This window comes from Sciurus vulgaris (assembly GCF_902686455.1).
Source record: "Sciurus vulgaris genome assembly, chromosome: 5".
In the NCBI taxonomy this organism is placed as follows: Eukaryota; Metazoa; Chordata; class Mammalia; order Rodentia; family Sciuridae; genus Sciurus; species Sciurus vulgaris.
The window spans coordinates 174,141,574-174,168,401 of NC_136465.1; the positions used below are offsets into that span (position 1 = coordinate 174,141,574).

Genomic DNA, 26,828 nt, shown 5'->3' on the forward strand with positions numbered 1-26,828 from the left:
GCTCTTCTGTGTACGTGTGCGTTTCCTGGTACATGCTTCACTTTCTTCAAGATATTGTTGAGGACACTGGCCTGTCATGTGTGTGTCCATTTATTATCATTCCATATATATGAAACCTGCCCTGCCCCTTTCTAAGGTGACCCTTCTCCTACCTCCATCCCAGGCCCCTTTGCCTTCCTCCTTCAAGAGGAGCTGAGTCAGGCTGTTATCCAACCTCATCTGGGCTCCTGGCTCTGCTCCACTCTGAAACCAGAGTCAACAGCAGATCACTGTTCTGCACTTTCAGACCTTCGCCCTTGGCAGGACGGAGTTGTAAGATGACAGGTTAGGGGCCAGAGAGCCTCTCTCTGCAGGAGGGCAGGGAGGCAGATGGACCCAGCCTTGGCCTTTTGTTATGAAGGACAACCCAATCCCGATATCCCCCACTTCACCTCTACAAAGACCCAGGACTTATTGGCAGTTTCTAGTCCAAATTTTGGGGCTGTCAGTGACAGTTGTACACCCCCTGCCCTTGGCTACCTGTTTAGTGTTCAGCCTAACACATTTGTTCCTTGATAAAGAACGTTCCCAAGAGTTCATCTAGCTGGGATGGGGACACATGCCTGTAATCTCAGTGATTTGGGAGGCTGAGGCAGGAGAATCACAAGTTCAAGACCAGCCTCAGCCACTTAGCAAGGCCCTAAGGAACTTAGTGAGGTCCTGTCTCAAAATACAAAATAAAAAGGACTGGGATATGGCTCAGTGGTAAAGTGCTCCTGGATTCAATTTCTAGTACCAAAAAAAAAAAAAAAAAAGTGTTCATCCAAAACAAGCCCCAACCCTTCCCCTCCAGTTCAGATGCCCTGTCCTCTGTTGACCCAGCAGACCCTACTCCTCCACATCTTAGCTTTCTGGCTTCCTGTTTAACTCCCTGGTTCTATCCGTGCCGAGTAAGGGCTCCTGTGTTCTTCTGTGCGCTCCTTTGCATTATGTTGCTAGTTGTGGGAATAGGGACTGTGGCTTATTTACAGTTGAAAAGCAGAAGTAGTGACTAGTCTTCCAGAACATCTGTCCATGTAGTATGTTGGGGGGGTAGATAAGAAGTCGAGGAGAGGTTGGCCTCCCTTCTCCGGTTCTGAGGACAGGTGGGTGCAGAATTGGTCTTCAGTATGTGTGTGTGTGTTATATAATACTGAGGTTGGGGAGGCACCCTAGACTTCTTTCCAATTGATAAACTCATGGCCTTTGTATTCCCTCTGGGTCCCTAGTTCTTTCTTAGGTGCCCTGTGGGGGCTGGAGCTAGTTCATAATGGATTGTCCACCCAGGTGGGCACACTGCCCACCCTGGACAGTCCACCACATGAGACTGAGAATATCATCAGCATCTTTCAGCTGTCGCATTTGTACCAGGCCCATCACAGGACACACTTACAAGACAGTATATCAGGGTCTTGCCACATCCAAGGGTTAAGGTGGTGTGGGTATTTTTATTACTATATTACAAATTAGGAAACTGAGACACAGGGAGGCCTTTATAGGCACAAGCTACACAGCAGGCACTGCTTGTGTCACAATACTGGCTCTTCCTGACCATGCTGGAGATGTACTAAATGGGGCCAGCCCTACTGGTTCCACCCTGGAGGAGCAGCTGGGCAAGGGCGGGTGGCCTGGTGGTGTCACTGGAAGAAATTTTGCAAATTCCTTCTGGGTCCTACCTCCGTTCTCTACTGAGGTATTCTAGAGTTAAGATCTTAAATTCTTTTTCAGATCATTCTGGAAAACTATGCATATCCAGGGGTTCTTCTGATTGGCACCGATTCCCACACCCCCAATGGTGGTGGCTTGGGGGGCATCTGCATTGGAGTTGGGGGTGCTGATGCAGTAGATGTCATGGCTGGGATCCCCTGGGAGCTGAAGTGTCCTAAGGTGAGGTTGGTGGGCATGAGTGGGGGAACATTGGCTCAGAAGGGCCAAGGGAGTAGATCAAGCTTGAGTTTCATTGAGAGGGAGACAGGGATGAATGAGCAGAGTGTTAGCACCAGCAGCAGGATTCACTGATTTCCTGATTGGCCCCGTCTTTAGGTGATTGGTGTGAAGCTGACAGGCTCCCTTTCTGGTTGGACCTCACCCAAAGATGTGATCCTGAAGGTAGCAGGCATCCTTACTGTGAAAGGTGGAACAGGTGCCATTGTGGAATACCATGGGCCTGGTGTGGACTCCATCTCCTGCACTGGTGAGGAGTGGCCACACGATGTGGCCCTCATCCTGCATTGGGCTGGGGAGGGCCTGCAGTTGAAGAGCAGAAGTAGTGACTAGCCTTCTAGAACATCTGTCCAGGCAGTGTGGGGGGTGGGGTAGACAAGAAGTCGAGGAGAGGTTGGCCTCCCTTCTTGTAGCCTCCCTTCTCCTGCCTTGGCTTTAACCCCGGCCTTCAGGGACAAGTGCCTATTGCCACTAGGTGGCCCTGAAAGTGAGGAGGAAATGAAGCAGCTCCCTGGTATGAAGAGGTGCTTGCACCCAGCAGCTCAGCCAGCCCCACAGACCCTGTTTCTCCACAGGCATGGCAACAATCTGCAACATGGGCGCAGAAATTGGGGCTACCACTTCAGTGTTCCCTTACAACCACAGGATGAAGAAATACCTGAACAAGACAGGCCGGGCAGGTGAGCTGGCAAGGGCAGTGGGGTGTGGGCAAGACAGTTGTGCTGCAAGCCCCTCTCCAGGAAATAGCTGTGTCTTCCCTTTAGGGTAGGGGGTCCTTCATCTGTTGCCTCCATACTGACTTCAGAGGCTCTGAGAAGCCTCTGCAGGTGTATGACAAGCTAGGTGTGTATTACTGTTCTTGAGTGAGGTGTCTGACACTCTCCTCTTCTAGAAGATTCTGGCATCCAAGTTTGAGATCCTTACCTAAGGGTTGAATTCAGTTTCACTTGAAGGGGTGATTATAGATGTCTTTCTTGGTCTGATCCCTGGTGCCCCCTACAGGAAGCTCCAGAAATGACATGGATCTCCTTTGTGTGATTGCTGCTGTAGCAGGGATAGGAGGGAAAATATTTGGAACAAGAACCAGCTTCCCTGTCTCTCCCAACAACTTCCCTGAGTTTCTATCTTGGTTTCTCTGAAGTTCAGATGAAGAAATAAGATGGAGGAGCCTGGAAAGGGAGGAGAGCAAAAGGCTCTTAGGGAGAGTCCAGCCCCAAGACCTGCTTAGAGGGCCTTTGCTCTCTTTTTTTATTGTGTGACTTCTCCAGAACTGTGCTCTCCATCTCCAGGAAGCCTTCCCTCACTTGAAACCTAGTTGGTGCTTCTCCATTCCTTTTCCCCACATCTCTCCTGTCATACTGTCAGTTTGTTCCTAGACTGAGCTCCTCGAGGGCAGGGACAGAGCCTTGTGCTGTGTGTACTGTTCCTTTATTGGTTCAGCCAGTGCCTGGGGTCTGGTGTTGGGAAGATGCAAGGTCACTAGCTCAGATGGGTGGATGGAATCTCAAGACCACACTTCTGCTTTGCGTGCTTCACTTCCCTCCCTTGCTCATTCCAGACATTGCCAGTCTAGCCGAGGAATTCAAGGATCATTTGGTACCTGACCCTGGCTGCCACTATGACCAACTCATTGAAATTAACCTCAGTGAGGTAAGGAAGGAAACCGGGTTTGGGGGACTTCTGAGGGTGGGGCAAGTCCAGCCTGTACTGCTCATGTCCCTTGCTACCCGAATGCTACCAAAACCAGGCAGAAATGAAGGGGAGTGAAGAGGGGTCACTGTGGCCAGTCAGAAACCCAGAAACTGGTGTTGGTTTACCCTCCTCCCAGTTTTAACAGAAGCTGAGATTTCACCCTGAAGGGTTGCTTCGTTACCTGAGTTTAGAAGGCCAGGGCCCAGTAGGGTTTGGTATCCTGAGAGATGCAGACCAGAACAGACATTCAGAGAGCCAGAGGAAAGGCAGGCTGGAGCAACAGAAGCCAGTCTGCATGAGTTTGAATGCTGGCTATCCCACTGAGGCTCTGTAACCTGGGGCAGGTTGCCTCACATTTTTTAAATGTGTGAGACCCAAGGCAAGTGTGAGTTAAGTGGGTTTGTCCTTGTAATTATTCTTACTTACTGAAAGTTTACTGTGCACATCACTCTGTGTGTGTGTGGTGTTCTGAGGATCCAAACTAGGGTGCAATGCCTGCTAGGTAAGCATTCTACCCAAGCCACTGAGCTGCCATCCTCAGCCCTTCATACTGACCAGTGTTATCACATGGAAAGCATCTGCCCTAAGTTTGATGATTGATGATTCCAAAAACAACGTAGTTTACAATGAGGCATGCACAACCAGGTACTGTCATGCATGTATACCTGCAATCCCAGGTACAGGGGGCTGAGGCAGGAAGGTGGCAAGTTCAAAGCTAATCTCAGCAGTTTAGTGAGACCCTGTCTCAAAATTTAAAAAAGAAGAGAGGGAAAAAAAAAAGAACTGGGGATGTAGCTCAGTGGTAGAGCACTTGCCTAGCCCATGTAAGGCCCTAGGTTCAACTCCCAGCACTACACCAGAAGCAGTGTACTTGGGGAGATGATGAACTTTCTAGATGGGCAGCCTTCATTCATTCCATACCTCTGCTATGTCCTCGCTATGTGACCTTGGATGAGGCTCCTTACTTCTGAGCTTCGGCTCCTGTGTGTGCAGAGTGGAGACACGAGCAGCCTGGTGGGCTGGAGTTTCCCAGGAGCTAATGTGTGTTCAGCTCTTCTGTCCACATATTTCCCACAGAGAGGTTTGAGTTGTGATGACAGGAGTCTGACTCCCTCCTCAAGGCTCTGGAAAAGGACTGCAAAAACTGAGGTCGTCCTCACTCCAAGGTGCATTCCTACTTTTCTCTTTCGGTTCCTTATGTCCTCATCTTTTAGCTGAAGCCGCACATCAATGGACCCTTCACTCCTGACCTGGCTCACCCTGTGGCAGAAGTTGGTACTGTGGCAGAGAAGGAAGGATGGCCTCTGGACATCCGAGTGGGTGAGCACCTTCCACCTGGTTGCGTTAGCAGGTCTCTGGGCTAGCTGCTCTGCCCAGGCAAGCCCTGTGGTGCATCCAAAAGGAGGCACTTTCTGCAACAGGTATATTCAAAAAATTACCTTTGTTTGGTATAATAGAATATATGCTAATTATAGAGAATATTGACAAGAGGAATTTTAAAACACCTCAACTCAACCCCCAACCAGAAACAAGCTTTTTTTTTGGTGCTACTGGGAATTGAACCCAAGGTGCTCTACCATTGAGCCATATTTCCAGGTGCCCCTGACATAGTCTCACTAAGTTACCCAGGCTAGCCTTGAACTTTCAGTCCTCTTAGACTGAAAAGAATTACAGAGGAATTACAGAGGTCCACTAATGCACCCAGCAAAAAACAAGAAAAAAGCTCTGAGTTACACTGTGTTTCTCTGTACATATTCCACATGCATGTATTTCTGTTGCTTTTTGATTTTATTTAAAAATTTTTTTTAGTTGTTGATGGACTTTTTAAATTTATTTATTCATATGCAGTGCTGAGAATTGAATCCAGTGCTTCACACATGCTAGGCAAGCGTTCTACCGCTGAGCTACAACCTCAGCCCCTTGCATTTCTGTTTTATAAACACAAATCTTACCAACCACGCTGCTTTATTTTACATGGTTTTGTATATGTGGACAGAGGTATTCAGTGTCCCTAGTATCTGCTGCTTCAGGTGGTATGCATGACTTGAAGATTCTGAACCCTGGTGCTCTAAGGCCTGAGTTTGAATCCTGCCTCTGCCTCTTATTGGTTGGGTACCTTGAGCAAGCTGCTTCCCTCTCTGCCTGTTCTCCATCTGGGAATCAGGAGTGATAATTGCACTTGCCTTCAAAGTTGTCTGGAGGAGTGACAAGTTGTGTGAAGAGTTTTGTGTGGTGTCTAGCATTAGCATTACATAAAGCACTCACCCTGATTAGTTGAAGTATATTTTTAATAATTAGAAAATAAATTGGGGGGGGAGGAAAAAATAACAGAATGAATCAAACACCATTACCCTATGTAAATGTATGATTACACAAATGGTATGCCTTTACTTCATGTACAGAGAAACAACAGGTATCCCATTTGTTTACAATAAAAATAAATTTTAAAAAAAAGGAAAGAAAATAAATTGCCACATGGTAAGAGAGACTGTCTTGATATCTGTAGACCATGCAGTGTTGTTCAGTTTTTACTGAGTTTCTGAGTAACTGACAAACTTTTTAAAGACATCTCTTGTTACCTGGATTATAAAGCAATAAAGAAAACAAAAAATAAGACAGGCCTTACAGTACATAACTGTAATTCCAGCTAAAGATTGAGGCCAGTTTCAGCAACTTAGTGAGACCCTTTCTCAAAATAAAAAGCGCTGGGAATGTAACTCAGTGGTAGAGTGCTTACTAAGTGTGTGCAAGGCCCCGGGTTCCATCCTAGCACTGCAAAAACAAAACAAGAACTGGAAAATATAAGGGAAAAAAAAATTAGCCTCACTTAGCCCCTACCCAGCAGTGCTTCAGTTGATGTGTTTCTATTAGTATAAGCCTTTTGGAATATGTACACATGCACATGAGATTGGTGTAAAAAGAGTTAACACCTGTGTTCAGTGTCATAGTCAGTGGCTCCAGAGTCTTCCCTGGAATGACTGTCAGGAGTCTGCCCTTAACTGCTGGATACTTAGGTCGCTTCCTACTTACCTCTGTTAAAAACAGTGTCTGGTCAGCCCGGTTGGTGAACTCATGGGACCAAGTCTGAATAGTTTAAGGATGTGTGGAGATCTCTGGTCACTTGTCTCCTCCTGACCCTTGACCATACCATCCACAATGCACCAGGTCTGATTGGTAGCTGCACCAATTCAAGCTATGAGGACATGGGGCGCTCAGCAGCTGTGGCCAAGCAGGCATTGGCCCATGGACTCAAGTGCAAGTCCCAGTTCACCATCACACCAGGCTCTGAACAGATCCGTGCCACCATTGAACGGGATGGCTATGTGAGTACCCATCTACCTCTGCCCCTTGCACCTGCAAGTGGAACAAGCCACAGCCTGTTGGACCAGTGCTGGTGTAGGTCCCAGTGGCTGCCCTAGGGTTCCAGTATAGTTCTTCATCCTGCAAGCCACTCACCTGCCCTTTCCCATCAGCCAGTTGCCTGCTTCTGACAGTTCCCTGTCTTCTCTCCCCCCAGGCACAGATTCTGAGGGATGTGGGTGGCATCGTCCTGGCCAATGCATGTGGCCCTTGTATTGGCCAGTGGGACAGGTAAGAGACACAATTTTGATAGGATAACCCCTGTATACTGGGGTATGCATCCCCACAAGTTGGGGGGAGACATTGTTGGGGTGGAGAGAAGAGACTCAAGTCAGAGGCCTCTGGTTCAAGAGGCTGCTGTACAGTAGAAGACAGCCAGGCAAAGGGATGCAGAGCCTGCAGCATGGCTGAAACCTGGGCTGGCAGCAAGGCCCCATTCTCATGGGCACAGCCAGGGACTCAGGGGTGTGAGGAGGCAGCTGCCCTGGTCAGGAGACTCAGGCCTGCACCTGGGCTCTGCCTGTCTCTTGTGTGGTCTCAGACAAGGCCTAGCAATTCAGATTCTCTCCTGGGTCATGAGCAAGGCATGTGCCATAGGAACCCAGCCTATCTGACTTCAGGACAGGACAGATGACACATATATCCCTAATCCTATCCCTTTTGACCTGGCAGGAAGGACATCAAGAAGGGAGAGAAGAACACAATTGTCACTTCCTACAACAGGAACTTCACAGGCCGTAATGATGCAAACCCTGAGACCCATGCTTTTGTCACGTCCCCAGAGGTAGGATTACCTGGCCAGGCTCTAGCCTGGTGGTCAGTGAGAAGGTGGGGTTTTGGTTGAGAGCCCCTCTGCAGGGCTGCTGAGGAGGGTGGCATTGTAGGGCAAGGGATTTTCTGAATGGGACCAAGTGCCATGGCCTCCTGAGCCCTCAAGCATTGTGCTTCCTGGGCACTTCCAGCCTGGATCTCCCTCGAGTCACGGGATTGAGATGTGTTTATGAGCACTAAAGATGGAATCTCACTCATTGGGACAAGCCCCAGCCTTTCTCTAGTTTAATAGCTATACAAGCTTTGTCAAGTCACTTACCTTCCCTGAGCCCCAGAATTGTATCAGGGTTACATGAGAACATGTGGAGTTCTGGTTTGCAGTTCCTTTTTCCTTTTCTTTTTTTGAGACAGGGTCTTCTGTTTTGCTTACTATGTTGCCCAGTCTGCCCTTGAGTTGTTGGGCTAAGTGATCCTTCTGCCTCAGCTTCCTAAGTAGCTGGGACTAAAGGTGCATGCCACCACACCAGCTCCAATTTCTGGACAAGTTTCCAATTTTCCTAATAAAAGTTAGGCCTTGCCATTATGGTGGGCACTGGGTAAGCTGAAATGGCCCAGGCAGCTTACCCTGCCTCGGTCATCACTGGCACATGGCCTTTCTCTTTTTTGCATGAATGTTCCAGAACGTTTGTGCTTCTTTCTAAGGGAGGGCATGGCTCTTCCACTTTCCATGTGCTGCCCACCTAGGAGCATTTTCATCATTGCAGAATTTCTGTGCTGGGGCTTCTCCTTGTCTGTCCAGGAAGCCTACGGGAAACCGGAGAATATCACAGTAGTTCCTGCCTGGCGTGTGGGAGAATGCTGAGCTCAGGTCTCAGCAGCAGGGGTAAGGCCAGATGGCCCTTGGCTTCCCGAGTCCTCTGCAGCACAATGGCCTGTGATCCCAAAGACAGTTCTGTAGTTCTGGCCTCTGAGAAATGGAGCCTGGGATGAACATGGACATTTCCTGGTTTTTGTTCTCAGCTTGGTCTAGGCTTCAGCTGGGATGGGGAGGGTGTGATGGTTATGCTAATCAGCAAACTGGCTTGTTCCATTTCAGATTGTCACAGCTTTGGCCATTGCAGGGACCCTCAAGTTCAACCCAGAAACTGATTTCCTGACAGGCAAGGATGGCAAGAAGTTCAAGCTGGAGGCTCCAGATGCAGATGAGCTGCCCCGAGCGGTAAGCAGGCGCTGTCACCCTATTGTCAGCCTCTGAGGGCCTGCTTTGGCCTTGTGTCTCAGAGCCACTGCTGGTTGCTATGCCAGGATACTTCCCAGCATCTGAGAATCTGAGGCTGGCCCGTCTTGGGTAGGCAGGAGTTACAATGTTAGTGAAAATGAAACAGCTACATTCCCCGGGAGGAAGTGACTTGGGGCACAAGAAAGCCTGCCTGCTCAGGGAATGAAGATTCAGCACCCAACATTCTCTGTCCCCTGCTATAGGAGTTTGACCCAGGACAGGACACCTACCAGCATCCCCCCAAGGACAGCAGTGGGCAGCGGGTAGATGTGAGTCCTACCAGCCAGCGCCTGCAGCTCCTGGAGCCTTTCGACAAGTGGGATGGCAAAGACCTAGAGGACCTACAGATCCTTATCAAGGTCAGCAACAAGAGGATGGGGCAGAACTGCTGGGGCCCCCAGTTCCCTGATCATCAGGAAAGGTTAGGAACCCATTGGGAGCAAGGGTGGGTGGTCAAGATGAAGGGAGATCACTGCAGAGGGAGGGAGGCATTGCAGCTGGGGCTTCCCCTTCTCCATGGCCCCAAGCTGAGTAGAGCTGCATCTGGCTAGCTGCTGTCCAAGGCTCTCAGTCACTGGACATATGTGACTGTACAGTGGGTTTCCACACCTCTGGCTTCACTGAACAGGCTCCTGAAGCTATGGATTCCTCCTAACCCCCGTTGAGCACTAGTGGGTATGGTCTGTGTTTGGAAGCTGAACTGAGCCTTTACGTGTGGCCAGGGACCTCAAACCCATGTCTGATATTAATTTATGTGTTTACTAAGGGGTCTTGTGCCCCTGTGGACACAGCCATTATTATTAAGCCCATGTGACCTGAGTCTGATCTGCCACCAGCCAGGATCCAGTGTCCCAGGCTCCTCTGTGGCTAACATGAAGTCTTTTTAATCTTCCACCCTGGACAGTTTAGTTGAGGGTCTAGGCCTGGAGTGGAAGTGAGCAGATACACCTGACCTCCCGTAAGTGGCTGACCCATGAGGGAGTATCCTCTCCTGGGGACGGAGAAGTTATTGAGCGGGTGGTTGATTGTCTTGCCTGAGCCTGGCAGCACCAGGACTGTAGACCACGTGTCCAGAAACTGACATGCTTCCCTGGTTACTACTAAGCCCTGGGCACATGGACCTGCCTGCTGCCTGCCTTCTTTCCTTTACCATTCATGCGCTCCATCCTGACCTCTGTTCCCTCTACACACACCCAAGGTCAAAGGGAAGTGTACCACAGACCACATTTCAGCTGCAGGCCCCTGGCTCAAGTTCCGTGGGCACCTGGACAACATCTCTAACAACTTGCTCATTGGTGCCATCAACATCGAAAATGGCAAAGCCAACTCTGTGCGCAACGCTGTCACCCAGGAGTTTGGCCCTGTCCCTGACACTGCCCGCTACTACAAGGTAGGGCAGAGTCAATGAGTGCTGGTGACCACTTTTCCTGAGGGCCTGCAGGGCAGGCATGGGGAGGACATGGGGAGGAATAGAAACAGGGAGGGGGCAGCCACACCCCCAGAGGGAATTGCCACCTTCCCTGTAGCAGGGAAGGAATGTGGCTTAGCTCAGATGGGCGAGCTGGGCACACACACCCAGGAGGCCCTGCCTGGGAGTCGTTGAGAGGAGCACTGTTGGCAGGTGTTTGACCCAGTGTTGGAGAAAACTGCCTTGGGAAATCAGAGGGATACTGGGGCTCAGAGAAGAAGGAGCCCTACAAGGCCTTACAGGGAATAGGCAGTGAGGGTCCCTGGCCAGGCTGGCCTGGTTGGCCCAGAAGCCAGGGTGCAAGGAATATGGGGACAAGGCTAGAGGAACCAAGGGGCTTCCAGGGCTAGAGGCAGATCCAGAGTCTGCTTTCTGCTCTTTCTGCTTTGAGAAATGAACAGAACCAAGGCTAGTCCCAAGTCTTGGCCCGTCAGGATTTCCAGGCAGTCCTTGGTGGCTGGGCAGGGCAGAGTGGGTGCTTGCTCTACCCCAGAGCCCACACCACCAGGTATGCAAGAGCCTTGTCTCCGGCCCCCACTGTGCAACCACAGCTCTGCCCCACTCTGGCCTCCATTCATTCTGCCTCTGCACTGAGCCCCTGTGTTGTGACTTCTGTGCCCACTGTAGCCAGTCAGGCAGGGCTCATGTCCACCTGCTTCTTCCCCCTCAGGGCCTAGTTGGGCCCAGTTCACCCTGACTTTGGCTGCCCTTCAGAGCAGAAGAGGAAGGGCCCCTCCAGTCCCTTCCCCCAGGGGCCTCAGTATGCCCAGGGGCTAGAGGGTGGTGCATGCCTTCCTCTTCCTCACATGCTCCCCTTGCTTGGCAGAAACACGGCATCAGGTGGGTGGTGATTGGAGACGAGAACTATGGTGAGGGCTCCAGTCGGGAGCATGCAGCACTGGAGCCTCGCCACCTTGGGGGCCGGGCCATCATCACCAAGAGCTTCGCTAGGATCCACGGTGAGTGGGAGCCCACACCCAGCCATACCTGCTGCCCTTCACTCACAGCCCAAGGTCACCCACCCTGCCAGCAGCCTACCTGGGCCTGGAGCCAAGTGCCTACCTCCCAGCCTGTGTCCATGGCTGCAGTAGAGCCAGCCATTAGCCCCTTCTCAGGTTTACACTGCCCAAATCCAACGTCCACCGCTTCACACCATCCTTGGTCTTGCTTCCAAAATTGAAGACCTGAGCAGTTTATATCCAGGACACTTGGTCAAAGTCTGTTCTCATTGTGAACATGTCTACCAGGAAGGCCTCACAGAGACATCTGCACCAAGGCGTACCTGTTCAGGTGCCCCTAACGAGTAGACCTGAGCCCTATAGTCATTGTGTTTGTTCTCAGTAGTAGGACCAGAGGTGTCTGCCAGGGTCTCAGCCATATTTAGAAAAGGATATTCCTTGGGCTGGTGGGGTCCCTGCGTGGGAAGAGGGAGGTAAGGCTGGGGGCCAGATAGATGATACCCTGTTAACTGAGTGTGCCTTTGCCTTCCAGAAACCAACCTGAAGAAGCAGGGTCTGTTGCCCCTCACCTTTGCCGACCCTGCTGACTACAACAAGATACACCCTGTGGACAAGTTGACCATTCAGGGCTTGAAGGACTTTGCCCCTGGCAAGGTCAGGGGGCAGGGAAGGAGAGCCGACAGGCCAGGGCCTTCTGGGTAGGAGGGTGGGGACATCCACCTTTCCCTTCCTGCGGCACCTGTAGCTCCTCCAGTGAGCTGGAAGGGCCCTCAAGTTCTCTAGGCAAATCCCAGACAGAAAGAGAAGTGCCTCTCCAGAGCTGAAGGTGGAGCCAGCCTAGGGCTTCCCCGGTGCCATCCCCTAGGCCCCAGGAGCCCCCTGTGGATGTCATCAAGGCCCAGAGCTGCCTAGGACTTGGTGTGCCTGTTGGCCTCCAAGGCCCTTGGCAACCTCAGGACCCAAAGCAGCTGCCCGAGGCTGGCCTCTCCCTTGGCCTTCCCATCCGTGCCCCTCCTGCAGAATGGTCATGCTGCTAGGAACACCTACTGCGTCCACCCACACCTGCCTCCCCCATTGCAGCCCCTGAAATGCATCATCAAGCACCCCAACGGGACCCAGGAGACCATCCTCCTGAACCACACCTTCAACGAGACCCAGATTGAGTGGTTCCGTGCCGGCAGCGCTCTGAACAGGATGAAGGAGCTCCAGCAGTAAGGAAGGGCCCTGCTCTGCCCTGCCCCCACCCCGGCTGGTCATTCACAAGTGCAGTTCTGTGAGCATCGTCAGGGCCACTCTGGTCCATCCAATCATGGCTTCCTACTCCGGGATGGTGTGACCAGACATGCTTCCTGCTCTTTCCCGCCTCAGCCCACTCAGTGACCCATGGTGGGAGCCTCTTAAAATCATTTTCCAGCCCTTGCCTTCCCACTTTATAGTTTGGTTCAAATCTTGAGCAGCACGGCATAACTCTTTTATTTTTTATGACAACACTCCCTCCTAAAGAAGTTTTTATTCTGCCTGATCATTTGATGGGTGGCTGAAGGATTTTAGAGAACATTTTTTCTTGCAAGAAAAATAAGAATCCAAATTCATTGACTGTTCCTGCATGACTGATGGTCTCTGCTGTTTGTACCAACTTCAGGGTTCAGGGAAGGCTTTTTTCAGCCAATGTCAGTTGATACCCCACAGTCACACCTGGAGATGTGATGTGAGCTGTGGCAGAAAAGACCTCCCTGTCACCTCTGACCTTAGTCCACTGGCACCAGCTAGGCAGGCATGGCCCCAGCTCCCATGGTTTCCCTGGTGGGAAGAACTTCCTGGAGTGTGGACCCACCTTCCTCTTCCCTTGGGCACCGATGGCATGGCTGGCATGGTCTTCTTAAATCACTCTAATCACCCTGAGGGGTGAACCCTGTCCATCTTGCAGATAAGGTCATATCTCGAATATACTGTGTGTATTGTTCTGGCCCCTTTAGCATGAGGATTTGGTGAAAAATAGGGGTCCCCTGAGGTTGCATGGGCTGCTACTACCCAGGACCTCCACACACTGATGACCTGGAGTAAAAAGGTTCCATGGAGGCCCACTGCCAGGACAGGACTTGTGCACAGGAGGCCCTAACAGAGCCACTCTCCTGCCCAGATCGAGTCATCACCGTATTACATGGCTCTAGCTGCAGTCTGTGTGGCAGGCCCCAGGATCCCTGCTCTTCTGTGGGGGATGATACAATTATGTCACCATCCCCTCTACCTGGGGACAGGAAAGTCCACAGCCTTCACTTCCTAAATCAGGTCAGGAGCTGTTTGGCCAATTTCAGGGGCTTCCTCCCATCTTCCAAATGCAGAGGGGGCGTGTTGCTTCCACCTCAGTCAATGGTTGGTAGCTTCACAGCCCAAAGCAGCTGCCTCAGGCTGGCCTCTCTATTAGGAGCCAAGCTCAGCCAAACAAGGCCCAGCCTGTGGTGGCAGGAATCTCACAATCCCACAACACCACCACCCCTTATTGCCATTTGGTGGTTGTGGGTAGGTGGGGGAATTCGTCTTCAAAGGGATGTGGGGTGAGGTAGGACATGTCCCAGCTTGGCAACTCAGTGATCTTAGATCATGACATTGGCCATTAAAACAGATCCAGCGACTGATCATCAGGATCCTTCCCTGCTGATGTTGCCACTGCTTTATTAAACGTCGCTATCACTAAAAACCACAGGGTGAGGCTGGAGAGCTGGGGTGTGGCTCAGTGGTCAGCCTGCCCAGCAGTCTGGCATGTGCAGGGCCCTATTCCATCCTCCTCAGCACTGGAAAAAAAAAAAAAAAAAAAAATCCCAGGGATAGCAGGACTTCAGGGATAACTCTGGGAAGACTTCTAGGGCCAGGCCACTGAGGAGGGAGGGCACACTGGCAGCAGTGCAGGCCCCCACCCTTCCTGGGGCAACACAGACTACTCAGCGACTGCTCAGCTGCTGTCTTCACGAGCAGCTGCACCACCTTTCCCAGGGCTGGGGTAAGGTCTACCAGATGGGCACGATCCCCGTCGAACCCCAGAGCTAGTTGCTGGTCCACCAGGAGAGAAGGCCCAGGCCAGGCTCACTGATGGATCCCTGCCAGAGACAGAAGGTATGTTTGAGCGCCATTTAGGGACTGACTGCCCTGGACAGAAGATAAAGGGGACCCACCTTGATTCACAGCAGGACCAGCACAGGTAAAGGAGAGGTGGGGCACACAACAGCCAGGAGGCTGCAGGGAAGTGGGGAATTATACCAACATTCGTGGCTGGCACAGGGAGCACATGGGGCACAGATCCCTCTCCTCCCCTCCTCTCCTGGGGTCTGTAAGCAAAGTGCTGGTTTGCTGGTCCCAAAGCCTCAGTGGGATCAGGAACTGGTCCTCACCCCCAGGCTTGCCCTCCTAAGCTACCTGTGGTCTAGTCCTGCCAGAAAAGCTGACAGTCCATGAGGCCTGGCCTCCAACTATGTACACAGGGAACAGCTTGGGGGCTACTCTTCCTCCTTGGCTTGTTCTTCCCACAGCCCATGGGGCTTATTAAGCATGGACCCTGTCCCTTTTGCAGGCAAGGCACTAAATCCCACCCACCCTCTGCAATATTCGTGGCAACTTTGTCATCTCACAGCCCCAGACTTGAGAAACAGGGACTCCAGGGAGAAGTGACAGGCCAAGACCCACAAGAGAGGCCTGGTCCCTAACCTGCTGGAGAGCAGGTTCTAGAGTAGAACGTAAAGGAAGCCGCCCGTCACTGCATGCTGGGCTCTCCCATCACCCAGCGGTTCTCGCTGCACCTTCAAGATCTCTCACCACAAGTGTGTATGGAGCCTCCTTCTTTGGCAGCTCCTCACTGGAAGAGGTGGCCTCCGCAGAGCTGGGCCCTGTGGGGGACGTGTCCACAAAGCTCTCATCCACCACTCGGAAGCGGATCTCCTCACCAGTGTCCATGTACAGGTCATGTGCTCCCTCCTCCGTCTCGTACTCCCACACCCACACCTGTTCCGCTTCATCGCTGGGGGCCCAGGGTCAAGGTCACAACCAAGTCATGGGGAGCATGGAGTTGTGGGGTCTTCCCAAGCACAGACCCCAAGAAAAACCAACCCACCCCAAGATGAGATCACTTTGGCTAGGAAGTCACAGGAAAAGGAGGTGCGAGCCCAACGTGAGAAGCAGGAGTTGCTGGTGCCAGGGCAACGGCACTGCGGCCAGCCCCACCTCTCAAGGGTGACTGAGGCACCCCATGCCACTTCTTGTCCAAGCCTGTGACAACCCAACAGGCAGGCAGCTTAAGGGCTTGTCCAGTCCTCAGGAGGATGAGGTGGTTGGGAGGTTACCTGCCTGAAGCTCTACCACCGGTGAGAGCAGCAGCCAGGCTGGGTCAGGTGTGCTGTAAGTTCCTGAGTCACAGACCCCACTCCCTGCCACACCAGCCAGGGCAACATCCTCCCCCCTCCACAGTTCCCTCCCTCTGCTACCCCAGAGCCCACAGTAAAGAGCCACGCTGCCCTCTACTGCCAGTCCCACCACTGGGTGCTGCCTCCTCTGTACCAGGCCCCTCCCTGCAGACCACTGTGGCTACAGTTGTGACAAGACAGAGTTCCTCCAGTGAGGAGTCTCTCATTAGAGTCGCCCCACAGAAACAGACAAGTGCAGCCAAGTGAGCACTGGGGTGGGGACAATGGAGAGGGAGATAGTCCAGGACCTAAGCAAGGTGACCCAGAACTGCCCCTCAGCTCTACCCACCATCCAGCCTGCCACCCACAGACAAAGGCACATGGACACTTGGTCTGCCGGGAAGCAGAGGTGGGTCGGCACTTCTAGAGCACAAGAGCTGCAGGAGGACAGCAGTGTCCAGTCACAGAATGTGAAGGCCACCACAAGAGCAGGAACCTTTTACTGAAGAGGACTAAGCTCCTCTGTGAACCAGTTTAACCTTGGAAGGATACAACTTGGCAGGTTGCTGCAGCGACTCCGGGGGGATGAGAATGTCGTCAAAGAACCCTAGAGAGACTGGAAGAAACAGACGACAGCATAAGACAGGGCCCAAGAAGCCAGCCACACAAGGGGTATGCATTCCTGACCAGTGTGCCCTTCCCACCTCAGAGCCCCCCCACACCTCTGCCTACATCACCCACCAGCCTGAGCAGCTCTGGGCAAAGCTCCAAGCACCTGGTCCCCAAACCTGAGGTCTGAGTCATGGCCTCACAGGGAAAGCAAAGGCTGACCAAGGTCCTCGCTCAATACATGAAGTGGGAGGGGGCTGAGTATCCCTGTGCTCAGCCCGGAGAGCTGAGCAGGCTCCTCCGACAGCAGGGGGAGATCTGCCTCCACAGCCGAGCCACCCCCCACCAACCACATGCACAGCACAGGCCACCTACCCGCAGCCAGACTGCCCAAGATGCTCAGGGTCACCTTACCATGCACTCCCTCTGGACTGCAGCCCTTGATCTTTCCAATCAAAATCTCATCCAGGAACGGGTGGAACACCACGTAGCGAAAATGTACTGAAAGGAAGACAGCACGTCATTGACAAGCAGGCACGGAGGACGGCTGCCCGTGCTCTCCACTGTCCATCTCACCAGCACACTGAGTCAGTGGTCAATGTCAAGTCCCCCTGCAAATCCACACCCTTTAGCTGAGCCCAAGACCCTCCCCTACCACCCACAAGGTCATAGATTGATCCTATGAAGGACTAGCAGCAGCTGCCCTGGGTCTGTGGGCTGATAAGCCACTCCTAAGCCCAGACTCCAGGCCATTGATGACTCCAAGTCAGTTCCAACCTTCCTCCAGACTCTGCTTTAAATTCTAAAAAGGGCAGAAGCAACTGGCAAAGGAAATCAGGTTTGGAAACAAGTTCCTGTCTCCTGATGACTTGCCCCAGGCATAGTTCTGACCTGGAACAGGATGCTAAAAATGCCCTGAAATTGCGGGGCGGAGGGGGACGTGGTGTGTGTGACAGCCCAGCAAATACACCTTTGTAGGCTGCCATGCCTACCTCAGGTGTCCCCACTCTCCTGATCTCAAGAAAAATAATCCAATTAAGGCCTGTGCCCACATCAGATTCTGACCCCAGGGCCTAGCAGAAACCATGGATGTCACCTGATCATTCCTGCCCCGTGCTCAAAGCCCCAGAGAGTAAACATGAAGCTGCTTCCTGCCACTTGCTGACAGTCCATCATGATCCACCTGTACCAGACTAATGTTGCCACCACGAGGAAGCAGCTCTTCCCCACTGTGCCAGGGGAAAGCTCCGTGTCCTCCATCAGACAGAGCTGAGAGTGGGCAGGTGGGAGAAGAGCAGGACAGGGGGAGGCCAGGACCCAGGTTTTATGGGCACCAGGTAAAAGTGCTCTAAGTGACCAGGGATAAGCCTGGCCAGTCAAGGTTAGTGTCCCAAATTACAGGGCCACCTATTGAATCCTGCCTTCCTTTGACAAGTTTATCCCTCAAATAGTTTTCCATCAGGGCCCCTTCAGCTGCCTAGTCTGCCAGGACATCAGGGCTCCCCGTGCCCAGATCCCTGCCACCTGCTTCCCCATGGCTCCCCAGGAGAGGTCATGAGGACAAGAGAGGCAGCAGCTGGTGACCCTTCTCCCTAAGGAGACAAACATCTGAACCATCTTAAAGATGCACAAGCCATGTGCAGACCTCCCAGAAAGCAGCCAAGGACAGCCCAGGGTCACTTACCAAAGGGTGGAAAAACCCTGTCCCCCATATGACCCAGCACTCAGCTTGGTTTAATGAATCCTCAGCGCCTCACCAGGTTTGCACCAGGCCTGGCTTTGGCATTAGTCTTATGGCAGCAGACGGCACATAATGTGGTGCCCAGGGTGCGCCACTTTTTTTTTTTTTGGTACTAGGGATTGAACCCAGGGGTGCTTAACCCTTGCACCACATCCCCAGCCACCCCCTTTTTTTTCTTTGTATTTTATTAGAGACAGGTCTTGCTGAGTTACTTAGGGCCTCCCTAAGTGGCTGAAGCCAGCTTTGAACTGGCAATCCTCCTGCCTCAGCCTCCCGAGCAGCTGGGATTACAGGTGTGCACCACCATGCCCAGCAAGGAGCTCCATCTTGGTGGGGTTCTTCTTTTTGTGTGTGTTTTTGAACTGGGGTCAAACCCAGGGCTTTGTGAACACAAGATAGACGCTTTGCCACTGGGCTCCATCCAAGCTCTGGGAGCTCCATCTTAACACCACATCCAAAAGTCAGAAGCACGTGGCAGGTAGCCCAAGTGTCCATCTGTAGATGGATTGTAAACAAAATGTGGTCCACACATGGGTTAGAAGCCCTAAGGAAGAAGGCTGGGGTGCAGCTCAGTGACAAAGCCCCTGCCTCCTATGTGTGATGCCCTGGGTTCCAGTCTCAGCCCCAGCACTCTCCCTCACCAAAAAAGCAGAGTTTGGTTGGGCACTGTGTCACATGCCTATTATCTCAGCAGCTCAGAAGGCTGAGGCAGGAGAATCACGAGTTCAAAGCCAGCCTTGGCAACTTAGCAAGGCTCTAGCAACTCCATGAGACCCTGTCTCTAAATAAAATGTAAAAGAGCTGGGGATGTGGCTCAGTGGTTCAGTGCCCCGGGTTCAATCCCCAGAACCCAGGGGAAAAAAAAAAAAAAATAGAGTTTGTTCTTAGCTATGGGCTTGAGCAAAATTTGCTCTAGGATAAGTAAGGTTGCCTTGGGATATAGTGAATTTCTACAAAAAGGAAAAAGGGCACTATGATTCCACTCATAGTGGTACCAGTCAGGTACCAGATTGGTCAAGTTCATAGAGCCAGAAAGTAGAATGCAGGTTTCCAGGGACTAGAGGATGAGAAATCAGTATTTAATGGAAAGGAAATTCCAGCATAGGAAGATGAGAAAGTCCTGAAGACAGATGGTGGCCATGATAATAATGTGAATAGCCAGGCACGGTGATGCACACCTATAACCCCAGAAGCTCAGGAGGCTGAGGCAGGAAAATCACAACTTCAAAGTCAACCTCAGCAGCTTAGTAAGACCTTGCCTCAAATTTAAAAAGGCTGGGGATGTCACTCTGGGATTAAGTGCCCCTGGGTTCAATCCCTGGTACCAAAAAAAATAATAGTAATAAAATAAAATAAAAATTAAAAAAATTAAAGAGATGGGGATGTAGGGGGTGGGGTTGTGGCTCAGTGGAGCACTTACCTAGCATTATGAGGCACTGGGTTTGATTCTCAGCACCGCATATAAATAAATGAATAAAATAAAGGCCTATCAACATCTAAAAAATATTTAAAAAAAAAAGGGGGGGGGGGATGTAGAGCAATGATAAAGCATCTGTGGGTTTAATCCCCAATACCGGGGAAAAACAATGGGAATACACTTAATGCCACTGAACTGTACACATGCAAGAAGTTAAATCATTAAATTTTATGTACACATTTTTTTATCAAAACAGAAAAACAACAACAAGAAAAGAAAAAAACACCAGTGGCAGGGTATTTGAGCAGAGCCAAATACAGGGGGAGGCCAGGACCCAGGCTTGGCAGTACCAGGCCCAAGTGATCATGGATAGCCTGGCAATTCAAGGTCAGTGTCCCAAATCATGAAGGGTGAAGTCTTCTGAGTACCCACCACAAGGGAGGTTCTGCAGAAGGGTTTGTTCATGTACTCAGCATTTGATGAGGTATGCACTGCTGTTATACTATTGGTACAAAGGGGGAAACTGAGTTTCAGAGACGGAAAGCAACCTGTCCTGGGTCACAAAATGTGAAAGCACCTGGCAAATGAATATTCCTCAAAGCACAGGTGAAGGCAGGGCCTGTCCTGGTGCTCTGGCCCCCTGTGGCACTTGCTTTACCAGAGCCTTGGGGAAGGCAGGACAGGGACAGTAGAACTGTGCCTGGGGTCGCAAGCCAGCCTCGAGCAAAGAGCAACGGACCCCATCACGAAATAACAATTCAGCCTGCATGGTGCTCAATGGCCCCTGAGGAGCTTTATAACCATAAGGGTTATCCTGCTGCACACATGAAGAACCCCAAAACAGGAAGTGGAATGACCTGCCAATGTTCCCACCTAGGGCCAGACCCAGAATTCACCTCTAGTCCCTGTGATGTGCTTAACCCAGTGCTCAGGGGCCCACACCTTGTTCTCAATGAGGACAGGGGACCCGGTGGGTAGTAATGAAGACCACCAGTCAGTTGCAGACCGAAACAACCAAACATGCAGAACTTCCTCAAACTAGACTTATTTCTAGAAGTTCAGGTACCCAGAGCCACTTGCCTCCTGGACAGTGGTCGCTCAGAGCTGGGGCTCAGCTCGGTTCCCTTGTCTGGAAGCAGCCCTGCTGGTGGTTTTCACAGCACGGTCACTATGTTTCTGCTCATGGAAATGCCCCAGTCCACTCAGCCTGTGTCTGAGGGCTCCCTGTAGAGCACAGTAACATCCATGTGAACTAATTAAAGTCCGAGATGCCTGGAAGGACCCCATGAGTCTCAGCACGTTGAGAGGCTCACAGCAAAGGCTAGGACAGGGCTCTTCAACCACAGGCTGTGAGAGCATCACAGGCACCCTAAAACCACTTCACTTCTGCTCCCAACTTTGACCCCCGGGTATGGGGCAAGCTGAGAATCTGCATTTCCATTACATGCCCAGGTGACAGCAAGGGTGCAGACCTACACTCTATCAAGGCCCAAACCATCTCAACGAGCCTGCCTTGTATCCATCAGGACCAGGCCCCAGGTCTCTCTCCTCTGCTAACAACCTTGTAGTCCCTGGATGCTCACCCCTTTCAGTGTGACAGCATTTTCTCCCATCAAGAGGTACAGTTTCTCCACCTCCACCCCTTGCCAGAGCCTTCACCATGTGACCCACTGGCCACTGGGATTTAAGCAGAGGCTGCAGAAGCGCTTCCACACTGAGTTTTGCAACCTTGGAACTGCCAAGTCCAGAGCAGCCTACAAAATGGAAGACCACAGGAGGCCCCAGACCAGCCAGGCTGCCACTCACCAGAACATGCGGTCATCCTACACTGCCCAGACTGGAGGAACACCACCTAAGTGACCCACAGAATGGAGAAAAGCAATCCAACTGGATGGGTACCTGCTGGGTGCTACAGTCCTGTCTTAGAGCTCTGTGTGGATTAACCCAATCTTCCAGCAGCCTGGAATATAAAATCTGTTAACTGCACCTTACAGATGAGGAGCCAGAGGGATAGAGGTTACATATTCTGCTCAGGACACATAGTCAATAAGAAGAGAAAGGAATTCGCAGGCCCACTTTTTCTTTCTTTCCTTTTTTTTTTGGCCATGCCACTTATTGAACCCAGGACCCCATGGTGTGCCAGGCACTCTACCACTGAGCCACCCCCTGAGCCCTTTTTACATTTTATTTCGAGACATGGTCTAAGTGGCCCAGACTGGCCTGGAACTCATGTATCATCCTCTTTTTTTCTTTTTCTTTTTTATATATATTTTTAGCTATTGATGGACCCTTACTTTATTCACTTATTTGTATATGGTGCTAAGAATCAACCCCAGAGCCTCACACATGCTAGGCAAGTGCTGTACCACTGGGCCACAACCCCAGCCACCTGTCTCATCCTCTTGAGTGGCCAGAATTACAGGCCTGTGCCACCTGCCCAGCAGAGGCCACACTTTTGACAGCTCTGTCCTCCTGCCTCTCAAGGTCACCCACTCCAGGGATCCTGCTTTCCCCCTGCCACTGCTCTCTAACCCAGCAATGACCTGGCCTGTCTGGCCCGTGTCCTCAACCAGTTGGTGAGCAGCTCCAACGCTGGGCGAAGAACAAGGCTGGGGAGTAGAAAAGACTCAAAAGGGCATGGATGTGGAGCCCCAATTGCGGAGCTGGAGAGTTCTTAAAAATCACCTAGTTTGGACTGGGGAGATAGCTCAGTTGGTAGAGTGCTTGCCTTGTAAGCACAAGGCCCTGGTTTCAATCCCCAGCACCCCCCAAAAAAAAAAAAAAAAAAAAAATCCACCTAGTTTACTTTCTGTTTCTTACAGATGAGAAAACTGAGACCCAAGAGAGGGCAAGAATCTGCCCACTCCTATGGTGTCAACTCCTGACACAGTCAAGAATGGGCCCAGGTCTCCTACTCCCTCAGTTTCTTTGCAGCTTGAGCTCTTGCTACAGAAACTGAGCCCCAAGAAACACAATGCCCTAGGAGGAGAAGGTACCCACCTTTGGTGTGTGAAGCGCCATCCCCTGGGAACACATAGGCGTCCTCCAGCTTGGTGATGTCAAACAGACAGATGCAGAGTCCCACGTTGTACACGACCTGTGTGCATGTGACTATGAAACCCAGTTCCCCAGAAGTATCTCTGGAGACTCTCACAACCACAAGCAAGTTGAGTATCCCCTTTTAGAGAGAAATGAGTTGAGGCTCTGCAGGAGGTAACCACAGCAGGGAAGCTCAGAAGGATGCAGGGCTCTGGAGAGAGCAGGCCCATGGTGACAAGACAGATGCAGCTTCCAATGCCAGCTCCACCACTAACGGTGTGACCCCTAACTCCATCACTTTACCTCTTGGAGCCTGTTTCCCCAGCTGCAAAAATGAAATACCAGCTGCAGTGTTGTTAGACTAAAAGCGAGGACGGATGGGAAGCCCTATCCTCATGCCTGGCTCAGCCACTGCAAAATTAACCAAGTGAGGATCACTGGTGTTACCAGTGAGGACTGGGGTAGGAATCCTGGCTGCACCCACACTGTCCACCATCCCAAAGTTCACACTGGAGCTTGCAACCAATGAGTGTTGGAACCTCAGCTAACTCCATTGCCCTCGCAACATCCCAGACACACAGACAGCTGTAGGGACTGTGCTGGCAGAGGGACACAGGGCAGAAGACAGGGCAGAATATTCCATGCCCCCAGTCCCACACCACAGTGCTCCAAACAACTAGTCATTGGATGTCCACTGTCCATCACTGTAACCATCACCTCCTAGTTACAGACCTTGCAGGAGCTGTTCAAGAATTAGCAAGACACTCAGAGAACTCAGAGTTGTGGGCAGACCTCACTGCCACAGGCTCTGCAAGCCGGCTGGCTCAGGAGGCAAGTGAGGTGGCCTTCAAGACCTGGGTTCAATCTCCAGCACCACAAAAAAAAAAAAAAAAAAAAAAAAAAATCACCTAGTTTACTTCCTGTTTCTTACAGATGAGAAAACTGAGACCCAAGAGAGGGCAAGAATCTGCCCACTCCTATGGTGTCAACTCCTGACACAGTCAAGAATGGGCCCAGGTCTCCTACTCCCTCAGTTTCTTTGCAGCTTAAGCTCTTGCTACGGAAACTGAGCCCCAAGAAACACAATGCCCTAGGAGGAAACACCTCTTGTGTGCGGCCTCCAGATTTGTCTCAACAGGACTGTGTCCAGGGGACCACATTCCCTTCCTGTATGTTCACACCTTCTCTCTCCACACGTTCATACCTCATTCCCCAACAAACACGCACCTTCTACCTCACAAGGTAACAGAAACCATCCAGGAAGGGTTCTGTGAGTTCCCTCCACCACCTAAACACTCCCAGATCTGTGCACTGCCCTCCTTTGATCCCAACCTCTTTTCAAGGGACCTTCCCCCAATCTAAAGTCAGCCAGTCTTCCTCTCTCTGGCTCCTTCCCAGCCCATCACCTCCTGCTGCTCTACCTATGAAGACAGATGCCCTGACCATGAAGTCCTAAGGGGCTTTAGGCCCATCTACCTTTTCAGTCCACCCTCCTCTCTCCCCTGCCCAAGCCAACGAGCTTCCTCCATGACCTTCCACAGGGCCTCTGCACATGCAGATTCCTCTGCCTGTATAGCTCTTCTCCATCCCTGGCCCACTCCCAACCCAAAAACAAATCCTCCAGTTGGCTTCTCCTCAACATCAAATGGCTCAAGGGCCATCTCCTCAACAAAGCCACCTATCCCTCTCATTCCAGGTGAAGTTCCTTGGTTCCACAGGTGTGTGAATACCTGTCCTTCATGATATTGATATCAACTCGTCATCATATACTTCACTGTGGGGGATTCCCCTCAGTCATTTCTGCTTTCTCACCACAATCAAATTTATGGAGCATTTTTCCCTGCCACGCTCTGGCTAAGTGTGGGGATACTGCAAGGAAGGAAACGGACAGGTCCCTGCACTCATGAAGAGGGAAAATGAAATGCACTAAACAAACAAACAAGAAAGTAACAGAAGGAAGCCAAAAGTGGTGGTGCACGTCTGTAATCCCAGCAGCTCAGGAGGCTGAGGCAGGAGGATGGCAAGTTCAAAGCCACCTTCAACAACTTGGCGAGGCACTAAGCAACTCAATAAGACCCTCTCTCTACATAAAATTTTAAAAAGGGCTGGGGATGTGGCTCAGTGGCCAAGTGCCCCTGGTACCGAGAGAGAGAGAGAGAGAGAGAGAGAGAGAGAGAATTAAAAGGAAAGACAGTGATGACACAGGACCACTGAGCAAAGAGGGCAAGCACAGAAGGCAGGGGAAGGCCTCTCAGGAGCTGGCACTGAGGCACACCGGCATGGCACATAGAAGGTGTGTAAATAAATGGATAAACCTCCTGACAGTGAACTGCATACCGCTAGAACTGTCCATCTTTACAAAAATAACAAATGGTATACAGAACAGCATTAGCCTCACTTCACAATAGAAGCTGAGGCCCAGAGGGAGTGACTTGCTGGAGACTGCAATGTAATATGGAAGTGTGGAATTCAGTACTTATCCAATTACAGAACCCTTTAAAAGTCCATTTTCTCTTCGGATTCCCTCCTAAATCCTTGTGAGGTTCGGAATACCCCCATCCCGTTTCCAAGTGGAGGCAAGGCGGTCCTGAGACATTCGGCTACTTGCCCAGGGCCAAGGCAGGCTTGGCCGTGACCAGGCCTGCAGCGGGTGGGACCGGGGCGTTACCTTGTTGGCCAATTTCTTGTTCAGCTCTTCGGCAATAGAGTCGTTGAGCTTCCTCTCAAACTGCCACGGGGGGATTCGCACGGTGTCCACCATCTCCACCAGGACGAACATCCCGGCCTGCGCCTGGGGCTCTGGGAACCGGAGAGCAGGTCACGCACCAGGGTTAAGGGGTGGGGGGACCCTCAGACCCTACGGTCCCGTCTCAGTAGCTGAGACCCCGCTCCCTCGCCATCCGAGGCCGGCAGCTGGGCTGCGCGGTGAAGACTCGGGTGCCCCACGCGGGCCATGTCCGCTGCCCCAACCCGAGGCAACTGAGGCCGGGCTGAGTTCTCCGTCCAGCGCTCGCGGTGCACGCCCCCGCCACCCCGCCGCGAGCCCGCAACACGCGCCGCCGCCGCCGCCGCCACGCACCGCGCACCTAGCACCCACCAGCCCGGGTGTTGCCAGAATGTGCACGAGATTCCGAATCCCGTCACTTCCGGAGAGACGACCAATAGGAAGCCTCTGCCCGCCCCCGACGCGGGGCGGGGCTGCTGCAGGCTCTGAGGGGGCGGGGCAAAGAGAGGAACTGGGCGGGGCCTCCCTCAGCTGCGCAGCTGTCACACCTGGGCCGAGCGCTTTCCGGTTGCTAGGAGACCTGCAGGCAATCCAGGCCCATCAGTCGCCCTCTTGGACTATGCGGCAGTACCCTACTTCCAGGTCTCAAGAGGTTTCTACGCCGTAACCGGAGCTCTCCTTCAAAACACAAACAGCACGCGTAAAACCTTCGGTACTCCTGATTAGTACTCGAAGGAGTTGGCAAGAAAAGGGGCACAAGAATCTTCCTGGGATGACGGAAATGTTCTGAATCTTCTTTTAGGTGGTGGTAACAATGATGTACACAACTGCCAAAACTCAATGAACCCAGCACTAAAAATATTTGCATTTGGCCCGGCACAGTGGCGCACGCCTGTCATCCCAGTGGCTCGGGAGGCAGAGGCAAGAGGATTGCGAGTTCAAAGCCAGTCTCAGCAAAAGCGAGGCGCTAAGCGACTCATTGAAACCCTGTCTAAATACAAAATAGGGCTGCGAATGTGGCTCAATGGTCAAGTGCCCCTGAGTTCAATCCCTATTAAACTCCCCCCCAAATATTTGCATTTATTTGTAGACAGATTATACCTAAATTTAAAACTAATAAGGGCGGAGAATGTAGCTCGGTAGCAAAGTGCATGACTAGCATGTTCAAGGCCCTGGGTTCTATCCTCATAAACTGGTACAAAATAAAACCCACACGACTTAGCAGGACCCCGGTCTCAAAAATAAAAAGGTTTGAGGATGTAGGTCAGTAGTAGAGCGACAAAAACAAACCAAAACCCCCACCTCAGTAGTGTTGCATTGAATTAAAAATAAATTCAGGGCTGGGGATATAGCTCAGTTGGTAGAGTGCTTGCCTTGCATGCACAAGGCCCTGGATTCAATCTCCAGCCCAGCGC

The 26,828-nt window shown here is 51.8% G+C and overlaps 2 protein-coding genes and 1 long non-coding RNA gene across 5 annotated transcripts in view; 1 reads left to right on the forward strand and 2 right to left on the reverse strand.

Moving 5' to 3' along the window:
- Window positions 1-13,092, forward strand: part of ACO2 (aconitase 2) — a 43,701-nt gene extending 30,609 nt beyond the window's left edge. The window contains exons 5-18 of the mRNA XM_079141196.1: window positions 1,747-1,905; window positions 2,062-2,212; window positions 2,538-2,642; window positions 3,521-3,612; window positions 4,869-4,974; window positions 6,820-6,977; window positions 7,172-7,245; window positions 7,687-7,798; window positions 8,882-9,004; window positions 9,268-9,423; window positions 10,263-10,454; window positions 11,359-11,491; window positions 12,024-12,145; window positions 12,572-13,092. Coding sequence (XP_078997322.1) covers window positions 1,747-1,905; window positions 2,062-2,212; window positions 2,538-2,642; window positions 3,521-3,612; window positions 4,869-4,974; window positions 6,820-6,977; window positions 7,172-7,245; window positions 7,687-7,798; window positions 8,882-9,004; window positions 9,268-9,423; window positions 10,263-10,454; window positions 11,359-11,491; window positions 12,024-12,145; window positions 12,572-12,706 — 1,818 coding nt within the window. The 3' untranslated portion in view covers window positions 12,707-13,092. The remainder of the gene's footprint in view (window positions 1-1,746; window positions 1,906-2,061; window positions 2,213-2,537; window positions 2,643-3,520; window positions 3,613-4,868; window positions 4,975-6,819; window positions 6,978-7,171; window positions 7,246-7,686; window positions 7,799-8,881; window positions 9,005-9,267; window positions 9,424-10,262; window positions 10,455-11,358; window positions 11,492-12,023; window positions 12,146-12,571) is intronic.
- Window positions 13,093-13,162: 70 nt separating this feature from the next.
- On the reverse strand, window positions 13,163-25,922 carry POLR3H (RNA polymerase III subunit H). 3 transcript variants are annotated; one of them, XM_079141205.1, is made up of 7 exons: window positions 25,786-25,922; window positions 25,357-25,487; window positions 22,650-22,746; window positions 16,906-16,992; window positions 16,435-16,498; window positions 15,299-15,500; window positions 13,163-14,586 (listed from the first exon to the last, which is right to left on the reverse strand). In XM_079141205.1, the coding sequence occupies exons 2-7, from the start codon at window positions 25,465-25,467 to the stop codon at window positions 14,533-14,535; spliced, it is 615 nt and encodes a 204-aa protein (XP_078997331.1). In that variant the 5' UTR covers window positions 25,468-25,487; window positions 25,786-25,922; the 3' UTR covers window positions 13,163-14,532. The 3 variants fall into 3 exon arrangements, with proteins under 3 accessions (XP_078997331.1, XP_078997332.1, XP_078997333.1); XM_079141206.1 differs by having other exon boundaries at window positions 25,775-25,836; XM_079141207.1 differs by having other exon boundaries at window positions 25,768-25,815.
- LOC306661902 lies at window positions 19,766-22,631 on the reverse strand. The gene is made up of 2 exons (XR_013764004.1): window positions 20,726-22,631; window positions 19,766-20,151 (listed from the first exon to the last, which is right to left on the reverse strand). It is a non-coding gene; the product is annotated as an uncharacterized lncRNA (long non-coding RNA).
- Window positions 25,923-26,828: the final 906 nt, after the last annotated feature.

Coding starts and splice junctions, on each gene's coding strand:
- POLR3H (XM_079141205.1), bottom strand. CDS start 25,467: ATGTTCGTCCTGGTGGAGATGGTGGACACCGTGCGAATCCCCCCGTGG. Junction 22,747..25,356: donor ACAAGAAATTGGCCAACAAG/GTAACGCCCCGG, acceptor ACATGCACACAG/GTCGTGTACAACGTGGGACT. Junction 16,993..22,649: donor TGGCGCTTCACACACCAAAG/GTGGGTACCTTC, acceptor TCTTCCTTTCAG/TACATTTTCGCTACGTGGTG.